Source organism: Muntiacus reevesi, chromosome 7, assembly GCF_963930625.1.
Source record: "Muntiacus reevesi chromosome 7, mMunRee1.1, whole genome shotgun sequence".
In the NCBI taxonomy this organism is placed as follows: domain Eukaryota; kingdom Metazoa; phylum Chordata; class Mammalia; order Artiodactyla; family Cervidae; genus Muntiacus; species Muntiacus reevesi.
In genome coordinates, this window is record NC_089255.1 from 24,917,392 (window position 1) to 24,931,363 (window position 13,972).

General features: G+C 48.9%; 1 protein-coding gene across 2 annotated transcripts; it reads left to right on the forward strand.

Annotated features, from left to right (window-relative positions):
• Positions 1-6,900: 6,900 nt before the first annotated feature.
• SALL2 (spalt like transcription factor 2) lies at positions 6,901-12,069 on the forward strand. Of its 2 annotated transcripts, XM_065941307.1 has the most exons (3): positions 6,901-7,096; positions 7,481-10,292; positions 10,909-12,069. In XM_065941307.1, exons 1-3 carry the CDS (start codon positions 7,030-7,032, stop codon positions 11,150-11,152), a joined length of 3,123 nt encoding a protein of 1,040 aa, XP_065797379.1. In that variant the 5' UTR covers positions 6,901-7,029; the 3' UTR covers positions 11,153-12,069. The 2 variants fall into 2 exon arrangements, with proteins under 2 accessions (XP_065797379.1, XP_065797378.1); XM_065941306.1 differs by lacking the exon at positions 10,909-12,069 and having other exon boundaries at positions 7,481-10,697.
• Positions 12,070-13,972: the final 1,903 nt, after the last annotated feature.

Here is a 13,972-nt window from a genome sequence, read left to right on the forward strand (position 1 = left end):
TGGCACTTCTTGCAAATACTGAAATAAGACCAAAGCTCTGGGAACTCTTGGTAAACTTCAGCATTTCTTTATGAGATATGTGTCATGGAAACCTCTAGGATAATGTATTTGTAGTGGTTAAAACTAAAACATGGATTAAATTTACCTTCTCACCTGCTGTTAAAAAAAAAAAGACGAGATCAAATCAGTGCGCCACATGCTACAGACATTTTGGCTTTTGTGTAGAACACATCCCCTTCAAGTCAGTGCTTTACTGGGATCCCACTGTGCCAGTATTAAGAGGTTCTAGCTGGTGGCATCCTTCCCTCCTGGGACACATTAGCCCCCCCCTTAATGAGGCTGCAGGCCGGATGTTTCCTTCTGCTGCTCTACAGGAGACTTCCCCCAGAGCCTCGGAGTTGCCTTACAGCCCTGCTCCCCTGCTGGTTGGATTGCGGAACAATACTGAATCCCCCCAGAGGCGTCCTCCTCTCCTCCCCTCTCCCCTCTCTCCTCACTTCCTCAGCTCACCCACTCCCTACCCCACTGCTGGGGAAGAGTCTGGGAGGCAGCTACAAATTCTTGCACAACTGCCCTGAGAGGACTCTCCAGCCCCTTGAGCTATAGCTCCCACTTGTGGCTGTGAACACCTGGGGGAATGGAAATGCTGCCGCAAAGCCGTCCCCATAGAAACAGTACAGGCTTGGACTCAATGGCAGCAAAGAATTTCAGTTGAAATTTTGCCTTTGAGCCATAAAAGTTAAAAACATAAATGTCAGGAGCAAGAAAGCTGTAGTTAACCTTAAGAAAGCCGATGGTTTTCTGTTCAGAATTCTCCTGACAGTGAAAGATCCTTGGGCTACTAGCATGACCTGGGGTGTTATGGGGTCTCATATATAAGATGAGGCAGCTAATATTTGATCAAATCTAAAATTCCTTCATGCTCTTATAAGATATACAGATAGGGTTTCTATTCACTCACGTGATCTTCAGGCTCCTGAGTTCTCCTTTTACCCCAGGGACATATTGTTGTTGCTGTTGTTCTGCAGGCCCCCAAATTAGGTAGGGAGGGCTTTTATTTGGGGGCTCTTACGTGTGCCCTTTTACAGGTGTACCTGTGGAGCTATGGGCATCATCATGACCATCAGCAGACATTTATTTAGTAGGCTAGGGTGCTACTAAGGCTTTCAGGAGTCTTTGCCTTCCTTTAAGCAATGTTTACCATATGTGACAAGTAAATGCTGAGCCTTTGTTGCACATTTTAAAAGCCTCATCTCTGCAGTGACCTAAGATATCACCAAGACACAGTCTGAAAAACCTGTTTTCCAGCCCTCTTTTTGTTCAGCTTCCCTGACCAGAACACAAAAAACCTAACAGAATAGTAATTGCACGTAAGTGATGAGAAGGAAATAGTCTATTTACTTAAAAACTCTGGAGAGAAAAAAAATTCATCTCTTCCCTACAGAGTATAGAAGTCTGGAATAGAGAACATAAGGGATGTGAATAGGGAAAATGTAAACTAGTGCATCTGGGAAATAAAGGAAACCATCAGAAACCCAGATATTTAGTGAGAAGGAGAAACCAGGACGACAGCCAAACAGATCTAGGGGAAGAAATGGCAGTTGGCAGATATCAAGAGCAGCAAAAGGGGAAAGAAGACAAAAATAGAGTTGTGAGGGTTCAGTCCTCTTTACAGCATCCTCCCTCGGAGTATTGATCCCTGAGCCTTTAAGCCCTAGGCACTCCTGGGTCAAAAAGAAAACATTTCTGAGTAGCTAGAAAGTACTCAGGCAGGGTACAATAGAGCACTGGATAAGGACACAGAAAACCTGGTTTTCAGCCCAGCTTGGACTTGGGAGTTTTGTGACCTTGGACAAGTCCAGCCTTCTCCCAGGGTTTCAGCTTTTAGTCTTTACAGAATAATACTCATTGCTAATATTTGCAGAGCATTTACTATTTGTCAGGTACTATGCTATGCCCTTTGTATATTTCCTTTTGTTTATTTCTCTGCTATTATTACCTCCATTAAAATGACTTTAATTTATGGTGAAATATACAAAACAAAATTTGTCATTTTTAAGCATACAATTCAGTGGCATTAAGTATATTCACAATTCTGTGTGACCCATCAGTACCATCCATCTCAGAGCTCTTTCATCTTGCCAAACTGAAACTGTATACCCTTTAAATAATAACTCCCATTTGCTTCACCCAACCCCACCAGCCCCAGAAAATCACCATTCGACTTTCTGTTTCTGTGAATTTACCGATTCTAGGGATGCCACATAATGAAACCATACAATATGTGTCCATTTGAGTGGCTTATTTCCGTCTGGCTTATTTCACTCAGCATAATGTTTTCAAGTCTCATCTATTTTGTAGCACTGTTTAAGAATTTCATACATTTTTGTTGCTATACCCCCATTTTAAAAGGAAATCCAAGCCTTAGGGAAATTAAGAAACTTTTCCCAAGGTCACAAAAATTAGAAAGTGCTGGCACTTTAACTGAGGTCTGATGCAGAGCTGACATTCTCAATCACTGTGCTCAGTGAGAGGTCAGCTCTCTAAAGTCACTTCCAGCTTCAAAACAGTATGAATTCCATGTTAAGTGCTGAGTCCTTTGATATCAGAAAAATGCCTATTTTAATAAAACCCTTTTTTTGTGTGTTTGATCTAAGATATTCTTATTCTGGAAACATATTTTTCTCACTTAGCACCAGATGTACCTGTGCCTGTTTGTCCACTGCGTTGCACAAGTCAAGGGTACACTTACTAGGTGTGAGTGACAGAGGGGTATGTGGATGCATTTAGGAGAGAGGAGTGAGGAAGAGAAGATCATTTATTCTCCCTTAGAAATCCTCTATAGCAGCAATTACAGAATCAACTCATAATTGGGGACACTATCAATTGGTGTTGGCCCAACATTAACAGTAAGTTTAGGCAGGGCTTACATAATATGCTCATTTCTTTAATGATTAGATGGTGCCTGAACTCTGTGTACAACACAGACTTTCATTTTACAATTAGAAGTATGGTTCAAGAGCACATACAGTCACTTAAACTCATAGTCGGGCGTATATCATGTCAATTTCTGTTCATGGAAGCAGGGTACAAGAGAGTCAAAATATAGCTGTGGTCAGAGTAGAGAGAGAACTCGATAGACAGATTTTATTTTGCATTGAGCAACTCGTTTTACTTATGTCCTAATTTTGGTAAAGTTGAACACAGGTAAGATTTGTTACCTTCCCCGGTGGCTCAGCAGTAAAGAATTCGCCAGCAATGCAGGAGAAACTGATTTGATCCCTGGGTCGGGAAGATCCCTTGGAGAAGGAAATGGCAACCCACTCCAGTATTCTTGCCTGTGAAATCTCATGAACAGAGAAACCTGGCAGGTTACAGTCTATGGGGTCACAAAAGAGTCAGCACTTTCTACTTTTCCACTTTGAAGACTTGTGAGAAGCAGGGTTGAAGGTGTGATGGGAAAGGCACTTCTCTGATACACACTATGGATCTCCTCCTTGGCTGTACATTGGAATCTCTTGAGGAGCATTACATTGATGCCTAGACCCACCCTGGCCAGGCTTCCCAGGTGGCTCTAGTGGTAAAGATCCCGCCAGCCAATGCAGGAGACCTAAGAGATGCCGGTTCGATCCCTGGGTCCGGAAGATTCCCTGGAGTAGGAAATGGCTACCCTGTATTCTTGCTTGGTGAATCACATGGACAGAGGAGCCTAGCAGGCTACAGTTCATATCTTCACAAAGCGTCAGACTTAGCATGCACGCACACACAGCCTGGCCACTGGGATTTTTTAAAGCTCTTCCAGTAATTCTAACGGGCAGCAAAGTTTGAGAACTTCTGTTCAAGTCTACCTGCTACCCACCGATTTTTCTGTTTTCTGAGCCATCCTTTCCCAAGTTTGATGAGCCACCAGATTTAGAGAGTCACCTGATTTCATTTTTCCTTGTCATTTCAGCTCTTTATAAATATTAAACCAGCGTATCCAGGTCTCAGTCCTGTGTCCATCCCAGACTTTGCATGTGACCCAGGATAGCTTACTTCACCTTATCTACTATCTAGGGACACCATTACTGGGTTTGTTTAGTCCTGTGTTTATGACTTCATCCATGTCTGCCTAAGAATCCCACCCCCCCTTTTCAGGATAGGCAGTGAGTGCAAAGTGCTGAGAAACAGAGGGCTCCTCTTACAGGTGACTGTTGATCCATCACCTTTCAACAGGGACTGAATTTACCTTTAAGAAGAGTGCAGATCAAATTACGCATCAGAAAGCAAGTTTCATTAAAGAGCAAGAAAGGGGACAGTGTTTCCCAGGAGAAGATGAAAAGAAAAGGATTTCTTTTCTTGTTGGAAGACTTGACAAAACAGCAACTTGATATCAAACGTTCAATGCTAATTAACAAATGCTCAGTAGAAAGTGTCCATCTGATTCCTTCTCTCTCACTGAGGCCACAGAGCAAATGGCAGGTAGGAACCACACAGGGCCCTTTCTCTAGCTTAGGGAAGCTACACAATGTTGATGTGCTTGGGAAAGTATTGGACAGGAGTCAAAATTCTGAATGCTTGTTGCACTGAATTACTGTGTGAACTTGGAAAAGTCACTTAACCTCTCCAAGCTTCAACTTCCTTATCTGTAAAAATAAACAACATTGCAGTTAACCTGTGACTTAACCATAATTGACATAGAATCCCCTCTCCCTCCCTGGTCAGTTCTGTAAGCCTGGAGCTCCTCTGTTTTAGGGCTATTGTCCACAGTGTCAAGACCCTTGTGTTTATCTGAAGTTTCAAAACAATTCAGTACAATGTTTTCAATGAAAATGGACATTATTAATATTATATTATACTAATATTAATATTCAACTGTGTCTATATTATACACAACTCAGTGTGTGTGTTCAGTTGTGTCCGACTCTTTGCAACTCCATGAACTGTAGCCTGCCAAGCTCCTCTGTCCATGGAATTTTCCAGGCAAGAATAATGGAGTGGGTTGCCTTTTCCTACTCCAGGAAATTGCCCCCAACCCAAGAATTAAACCCGTGTCTCTTGCCTCTCCTGCATTGGCAGATGGATTCTTTACCACTAGCGCCACCTGGAAAACCTAATATTAATATTACATTACACTAACATAATATTATAGCTCCCATCTCAAAAGACTTCCTACTCTTAACATATGCCAATGATATTAGCCTCAGAAATGAATAAGATTGCTAATTCCCTGGCAGTCCAGTGGTTAGGATGCCACACTTATGGTACCAAGGACCTGGGTTCAGGGAACTAAGATCCTGAGTAAGCCGTACAGCTTGGCCAAAAATAAATAAATAAATAAATAAAAAGAAATTAATAGGCAACATGAAAACAGACCTAATTTGAATATATATATATTTTAGCTTATTTTGGGTTTTTTGTCACTGAAATATAAGTTCTTTAATTCACAATATTTGGGACTCCTCCCAAAATTTGAAGTCCTATATATACATATTATTTTATCCCCACTATATTTCTCTGATGAAGCCAGCATAGATACAGTATTACCACTTCACAAAAAAGGAAATGGCAGTGTAGTCATGGTATGACGGCCCACCACGCCTCAATTTACCAGCCGGGCAAGAACGGAACTGGGATTAGAACAAGGTGGATTTACTGATGCCCAGGCAAACCACAGAACTAAGGACTTGTTGTCACCTTCTGTAAGTAAGATAAGCTCTTTTAAGGAAGTGGGAAAGCCATTAAGGCTCATTTCAAGGTAGGAAGGGAATGCAGAGTACCTGGTCCAGGAGGCATCTTACCCCCTTAATCCTCTCTCTGAATAGGAGGCCACCTCAGTGCGGTGAGCAGGTGTTAAATCATTTCTAGGCATTCAACCCAGCCTGGGGCTAAAAGGGGCTTTAGGCCCTGAGAGGCTGCCTGGTAGCTCCCTCCTACTGCATTTTCCCCTTTGTTTCGGGAGGAGTTCCCTCCCCCCCCCCACCCCCCCGTTAGAGCTAGGTGGGCCTCTGCAGGCTAGCATCTTCCCAAAACCGCACGTCCTTAATAGTGTCTGCGTTGCCAGAGAAGGACAACGGAAGAAGAAGGGTAGAGAAGAGGAAACTAAATAGGAGATGGCTCCTTAAATAAGCATGAACTCTATAAATGAGGTGTGGGCCGGGTGATCCGTGGAGTAACTTGCATTCAGCTATTATTCGGGGGGAGGAGGGGCGGGGAGTAAAGGGGCTTAGTGTTCCGCAGAGAAGAGTCCTGAATCGACTTCCTTGGAAATTCTACCTCGCAGCCTCCCACCCTGAGACGCTTCTTTTGTGGAGGGGGTGTGGGGGTAGGGTGGGAATGGAGGTGAAGAAAACAGGACGAAACTTGGGGCATTTGAAGGGGCGGTGTGAATATGTGTAGATAAGGGGTGGATTTTCTGGGACACCCCCCCCCCCTCCCGCTCTGGCCCTCAGACCACCCTCTTTGGAGTCCACGTTTTCCAGGCTCAGCAGATCCTTTATCCGAAGGAAAATAAGAGAAGCCTATCGCTCTGCTCTATTGAGCAAGGCTGTGTTTCCTACTGTGCCCCCTTGAGCTTGCTGGGGAGGTGGGCGGACCGGTCTGGGCAAAGACAGCTGGAGATGGGGGGAGCTAGCAGAGGGCCAGGATAGGTGGACCCCCACCAGGCCCCACAGCACCTGTCACGGAGCCTACCGGAAACCCTCCTGGGCCCTGGGCTCCCGCCCCCATACACCCCTCCCCCGCCCCCCTCGCTGCTCCCCAGCTCCCGCCTCCCTCCCCAGCAGCTCCTCCCGGCACACTCCCCTCCCCAGCAGCTCCTCCCCCTTCTCCCCTCTCCCGGCTTTCGGGCTCCAGCTCCTCCCCTCCTCCGCGTCTCCTCGCTCCCCTCCCCCTCCTCCGCTGCGCCCTGCCCCCGCCGCCGATCTCCATCTCTGCAGTCTGGGCCGCTGGGTGCAGAGGCTGCTGCAGCCCGGGCGGCCAGTGCCGCCTCCCCCAACCCGGATACCCATTGTCTCCCACTCCACCCGGCCCTGCACCTCCCGCTCAACCATGGCGCACGAAGCCGGGAGGAGCTCTCGTCTCGGGGGGCCCTGCGGGGAGCCGGCGGAGCTTGGAGGTGCGGTAGGGCCCGGCAGGGGTAGGGGTGGAGGGGGCGCGCGGGGCGAGGGGGGAAAGACTTTCGGTGGACGCGCTAAAACGCACGATTCTCTGCCCAGGACCCGGTCCTCCCAGCTAGTCCTTCCGCCCGCCTGTGACCCGGGGTGCGGGGGAATGGAAGGGGGACAGTAGCTTGTGCATGCCCGCTCCTCTCCTTCCTGGCCCCCAGTGCTGGCGTGTCGTGTCCAGGCGGGTCAGCCCTGAGCTCTAGCCTTCTGCACGGCCTGATGGTGAGCTCATCTCCCCACCCCCACTAGCGGTTACTGGGCTCGTTGTTAATTACAGCCTGTGTATACCCATCCCAACCGCACCACCCACGGTCTCTCCTTGTGTTCTCCCCCAGGTGATGTGAGCGAGGACGACCACCCCCAAGTCTGTGCCAAGTGCTGCGCACAGTTCACTGACCCAACTGAATTCCTCGCCCACCAGAATGCATGTTCTACTGATCCCCCTGTAATGGTGATCATTGGAGGCCAGGAGAACCCCAACAACTCTTCGACCTCTTGCGAACCCCGGCCTGAGGGCCACAGCAGTCCGCAGGTCATGGAGGCCGAGCAAAGCAACCCCTCGAACTGCGCGTCCTCTGTACCCACAGATCCCACCTGGGGCCCAGAGCGGAGGGGAGAGGAGTCTTCCGGGCACTTCCTCATTGCTGCCACAGGTACAGCAGCTGGGGGAGGTGGGGGCCTGATCTTGGCCAGCCCCAAACTGGGAGCAACTCCATTACCGCCGGAGTCCACCCCTGTAGCCCCTCCTCCTCCGCCTCCTCCTCCTCCCCCCCCAGGGGTAGGCAGTGGCCACTTGAACATCCCTCTGATCTTGGAAGAACTCCGGGTGCTGCAGCAGCGCCAGATTCATCAGATGCAGATGACTGAGCAAATCTGCCGGCAGGTGCTGCTGCTTGGCTCCTTAGGTCAGACAGTGGGCACCCCTTCCAGTCCCTCAGAGCTACCTGGGACAGGGACTGCCTCCTCCACCAAGCCCCTGCTTCCCCTCTTCAGCCCCATCAAGCCTGTCCAGACTGGCAAGACACTGGCACCTTCCTCCACCTCCTCCTCAGGGGCAGAAGCACCCAAGCAGGCTTTCTTCCACCTTTACCACCCCCTGGGATCACAGCACCCTTTTTCTGCTGGTGCGGTCGGGCGAAGCCACAAACCCACCCCTGCTGCCTCCCCGGCCCTGTCGGGCAGCACGGATCAGCTGATCGCCTCGCCTCACCTGGCATTCCCAGGCACCACGGGACTCCTGGCAGCGCAGTGTCTTGGGGCAGCCCGGGGCCTCGAGGCTGCTGCCTCCCCGGGGCTCCTGAAGCCAAAGAATGGAGGTGGAGAGTTGAGTTATGGGGAAGTGATGGGCCCCTTGGAGAAGCCCGGTGGGAGGCACAAATGCCGCTTCTGCGCCAAAGTATTTGGTAGTGACAGTGCTCTGCAGATCCACCTGCGTTCCCACACAGGCGAGAGACCCTATAAGTGTAATGTGTGTGGCAACCGCTTTACCACGCGAGGCAACCTCAAAGTGCATTTCCACCGGCATCGGGAGAAGTACCCACATGTGCAGATGAACCCTCACCCGGTGCCAGAGCACCTAGACTACGTTATCACCAGCAGCGGCCTGCCCTATGGCATGTCGGTGCCACCAGAGAAGGCCGAGGAGGAGGCAGCTGTGGCGGGCGGAGGTGTGGAACGCAAGCCTCTGGTGGCCTCCACCGCCGCCCTCAGTGCCACAGAGAGCCTCACGCTGCTCTCCACCGGCGCAGGCACCACTACGGCCCCTGCGCTTCCCGCTTTCAATAAGTTCGTGCTCATGAAAGCGGTAGAGCCAAAGAATAAAGCGGATGAAAACACCCCGCCGGGGAGTGAGGGCTCAGCCATCGCCGGGGTGGCAGAAAGTGGCGCAGCAACCCGCATGCAGCTAAGTAAGCTGGTGACATCGCTACCCAGCTGGGCCCTGCTTACCAACCACTTGAAGTCCACTGGTAGCTTTCCCTTCCCTTATGTGCTGGAGCCTTTGGGGGCTTCGCCCTCCGAGACCTCCAAGCTTCAGCAGCTGGTAGAAAAGATTGACCGTCAAGGAGCTGTGGCAGTGGCCTCTACTGCCTCGGGTGCCCCCACCACCTCTGCCCCTGCAGCTTCATCATCAGCCTCATCTGGACCCAACCAGTGCGTCATCTGTCTCCGGGTGCTGAGCTGTCCTCGGGCACTGCGCCTGCATTATGGCCAGCATGGAGGTGAGCGGCCCTTCAAATGCAAAGTGTGTGGCAGGGCTTTCTCTACCCGGGGTAACCTGCGTGCACATTTCGTGGGCCATAAGGCTAGTCCAGCTGCCCGGGCCCAGAACTCCTGCCCCATTTGCCAGAAGAAGTTCACCAACGCTGTTACTCTGCAGCAGCATGTTCGGATGCACCTGGGGGGCCAGATCCCCAATGGTGGCACTGCACTCTCTGAAGCGGGGGGAGCTGCCCAGGAGAACGGCTCTGAGCAATCGACAGTCTCCGGAGCGGGGGGCTTCCCCCAGCAGCCATCCCAGCAGCCATCCCCAGAGGAGGAGTTGTCTGAAGAAGAGGAAGAGGACGAAGAAGAGGAAGAAGATGTGACCGATGAAGATTCCCTGGCCGGAAGAGGCTCTGAAAGTGGAGGTGAGAAGGCGATATCCGTGCGAGGTGATTCAGAAGAGGCCTCTGGCACGGAGGAGGAAGTGGGGACTGTGGCGGCAGTGGCCACAGCCGGGAAGGAGATGGACACTAATGAGAAGACCATTCAACAGCCTTGTCTGCTTCCACCACCGCCGCCTGACAGCCTGGACCAGACGCAGCCAATGGAGCAGGGAGGCAGTGATGCTGCCGGAGGCTCGGAAGAGGGGGGAAAACCGGAGAGGAGCTCCAGCCCAGGGTCAGCGCTGGCCCTTGAAGGGGAAGGCGGCGGCACCCCCTCGGTGGAGGAGCTGAGCCTGCAGGAAGTGATGAGAAAGGAACCCGGGGAGAGCAGTGGCCGAAAGGCCTGTGAGGTGTGCGGCCAGACCTTTCCCACCCAGGCAGCTCTGGAGGAGCATCAGAAAACCCACCCCAAGGAGGGGCTGCTCTTCACTTGTGTTTTCTGCAGGCAGGGCTTTCTCGAGCGGGCTACCCTCAAGAAGCACATGCTGCTGGCCCACCACCAGGTACAGCCCTTTGCCCCCCACGGCCCTCAGAATATTGCTGCTCTTTCCTTGGTCCCAGGCTGCTCACCCTCTATCACTTCCCCAGGGCTCTCTCCCTTTCCCCGAAAAGATGACCCCACCATCCCATGAGCCAGTTTTTCTGTACCTGCTGCCCCTTGACCCAAGGAGCAGGAAGTGAGAGCTCTGTAGAAGGACCTCCCAGATCTATGAGCCTTTACTTGTCTGTTTCTCTTGAGTTCTTAGATGTCCCTAATGACTTTTCTCTAATCCCCGAGTTTTAAAATCGCTGTGCTCATGGCAGTTGCCCCCTGAGAAACTTTTCTTCCCTCTTCATTCATTGTACCTGAGGAAAATAGATTCACTACAGCTTTTGCATTCCCAAGAAGAACCCTTTCCAGCTTCCCTAAGAATGACCCTTCTTCCCTCTCCTCTCCCTTCCCTTTGGCAGGTGCACCTGAGCACCCACATATGGAATTACAGTCCACCCCAAAGGGGGCAGCATCTGTCCCTGGAGGGCCTAGGGCCACTCCTCTCTGGTTACCAGGTCAACCTTCATGACTTCTTGTCCCAGGGCATTCCTTCCCAGCTGGTGAGGGTGGGCCCAGTGTCTCTTTGGAACCAGGACACAACCTTCCTGTCAAGTGACCTGCCTGCCAAGCCCCAGACTTCCAGTTCCGTCTCCATCTCCACCACCCCTTCAGGCCCTGCACCACCAGTGCTGTTTGGCCCAGGAACTGAGGCTGGGAAGTTGCCTCCAGCAGTGGGATCCAGAGAAGCCAAGAAGAGAGCTCCCCTTTCCCTCTTTTGGCCTCTTGCATCCAAGACAGTGCCTGGGAAGCCCATCATAGAAGAGAAGTAGCAGATTGTACATTCCTTCTCCTTCCACGTGCCAACAATGAAAATGCAACAATATCTGTCTCTCGTGGCCCAGCCCCAAGGGGTAGGGAGAAATGAAAGGCATAGGACACTCTTCCTGCTAGTAAGGCACTTGTGTCTTAGTGACATTAAGGCAAAGGTGTTGGCTAGTTAATATGCCAAGATATTTTGAGCTTCTCATATCCTTCATCTTTGCCTCTCACAGTTAGGAAACAAGTGGATTTCTTGCTGAGAGGTCTCCCATGGGATGGCTATTTGGGAGAAGGAAATATGAAGTTCATATCTTCTGCAAGCATTGTTGATGAGGGTAGTTGACAGACTAATGGAGAGTTGAGTGTTGTAAAGCATAAGGCTTGCTGCAAACCTATATGATTAATAAAGGGGCAAGATGTAAAGGAGGAGACCTCAAATTCTTAATTGGATGGGTCGATGGGTCTCATGAATGTTCTTTTGGACTCATGGTGACTTTCGTGTGCCACAGTGCACCATGGATCAGGGGGGTTTGCTAGCACTAGTGTGCTTCTAGTTTTAGATAACTCCCTCCTTTATTCCCTAGCCCCTTGTATTTTCCTTGTCTTCCTCTCTCAAGTCCACTTCCTCCCTATTTTGCCTGTCCATGGACCTGGGTTTGTGTCTTTGCCACTGTCTGGTTCAGAGTCCCAGACTTTGGGAGAGGAGCCCCAGGTGCTGTCCTCCCTGCCTCTCTGTCTTGTAATGAGATGTAGTATTTACTCTTAACATAGGATCATCTGGAACAGTTCTGAGGAGGAGGGGGTGAAGGTTCTGCTATTGACTGACTTGAGTGATGGCTCCTCCTCCAAAGGTGTAGGCTCCAGAGTTTCCTAACATAGTAAAATGTGAAGAGCAGACAAGGGAGATACTAGTGTCTTTCCCTTTTCATTAAAGGTGTTTTAACCAAATATTTGTGTGTTTCTCCTTATTTCATGACTAAATAGCCAGCTGGGGTGTGATATGGGCATTCCCTAACATTGAGATTCCCTTACCACCTACCTCTCCTGCCAAAGCTGAACATATGGTGGTGAAGTATTTAATTTGCTCAGCCTTGTCCTAAAACAACCTCCACTGAATGGTGTTTGTGTTCTCAAAAAGTAGAGGATTTGCTCACTGTTTACAGCCATTGTCCAGGTTTTCTCTTTGCCTAGATGCTTCCACCACCAGGTTTTGCATTTTATTTTGTTTTTTGTTTTGTTTGGAGTTTGAATGCTGTCTATCAGTCTTTCCTGAAACCTAAGCCAGGCTAGCTGACATCAGTTAATCTGCAGAACAAAGTTGAGTTCATCTTTATGATCCTTGGTCTAATGTTATAAATAATTTAAAAAAATAATTCAACCCTAATAATTTCTACCAACAAGGTAATATAATATAAAGGAGAATTTTTAGCAGAGGAAGTACATTGGGGATGAGTGTGTATGTGTATATATATATATATATATTTTTTTTTTTTTTTTTTTTTTTCCTTTTTTGCTTTGTCTGCACAACATGGTGAGGTTCAGATTTGACTCTTAGACCTTGCTTTCCTAAAGAAAACATTCTCTGGAAAATTTTTTTTTTTTTTAATTTTTGCTTTTGTAAGATTGTATCACTGAAACTGTGTGCTAAAGGGATAGGACTGGTAAAATGATTTGCCTGAAGACATGTAGCCAATCAGTTGCAGAAGTGGGTTAAGAACCCAGGTCAGCAGAAACTCAGTTTCACTGCTACTACCTTCAGGGGTGGTACTTGCTTCTGGTTCCATCACTGGACTTCTAAAGTGAGGCTGGCTGGAAGACTGAAGGGAAGAGGTGAGTAAACCTGTTCCTGAACGGAGGTTTGATTACAATTGCCTCCTGGAGTGGTACCCATTCCCCCTTAAAGGTACTAGTGAATAGGACATGACAATCTTGTGAAATAGCCTAGGGAATAAACAGCTCCTGTCTCTTTAATTCCCTACCAGAGCTTTATAAATCTGTTTTTCCTTTCAGCCTATGGAAGGAGGTGGGTCACCAATCCTTCTATTCCCTTTACTTCCCCACCCCCATTGGACATAGATAATGCCATTTAACTAATTAAACTAGACTTGCCCTCTCTTTAGATGCCAGTTCCCATTATGATAACAGCTGTCAGTGAGGCTCCTACTAATGGATACTTCCTTGGGCAGGTCAGCCCTGAGCCTGACTCCCCATCCTCCTCCTCCATAGCTCTACTTTATTTTCCCTTCTATCTACTTTTCATTCTTTTCCTCCCCTGCTTTTTCTTCTTTCATTGACTTCTGACAGCTTTTATTTCTTTTCTATCTTCTTATTCTCTTAGAGCCTCCTCAAAGCCCAGTCCAATCCCCATCCTCAACCCTGCCCTTTCTTACTCTCAATTCTCATTTGATCATTTCTTTGGAAAGTGAATTAACTCTAACCTGCTGCAGTGAATATGTAAATAAATGCAGCTTGCAAAACACTTTACCTGAAATATGCATCATGGATTCAGTTCAAACTAGATGGATAAACAGATGACTATTATAAGAAGCAAGAGACAGTTTCTTAGCTCATTCATTCAGTTCAATTTTGAGGATTTCAGAGACCTCAAGTTTCAGAGGCCAAGTGCTGGGTAGGTGCAAAGGTAAAGAAGACATACTTCTGCCTTGAAGGGAGCCCAGTCAAAGAAGAGGAAAAAACGTAAACATATTTTTATATGGTGGTAGTAAATACTGTGCTAAGGCACAGTGGCCTGAGGAATTCCAGAAAGGGAAATGACTAACTGATGATACAAAGATAGAGAAAGGGGAGGGGACATACAGCTCTCTTAAATT

Bases quoted from the DNA above. Each gene is read 5' to 3' on its own strand.
- SALL2 (XM_065941307.1), top strand. From the start codon at position 7,030: ATGGCGCACGAAGCCGGGAGGAGCTCTCGTCTCGGGGGGCCCTGCGGG. The intron at 7,097-7,480 runs GTGCGGTAGGGC...GTTCTCCCCCAG, and splicing joins GGAGCCGGCGGAGCTTGGAG to GTGATGTGAGCGAGGACGAC. The intron at 10,293-10,908 runs GGTACAGCCCTT...AGTGTCTCTTTG, and splicing joins ATGCTGCTGGCCCACCACCA to GAACCAGGACACAACCTTCC.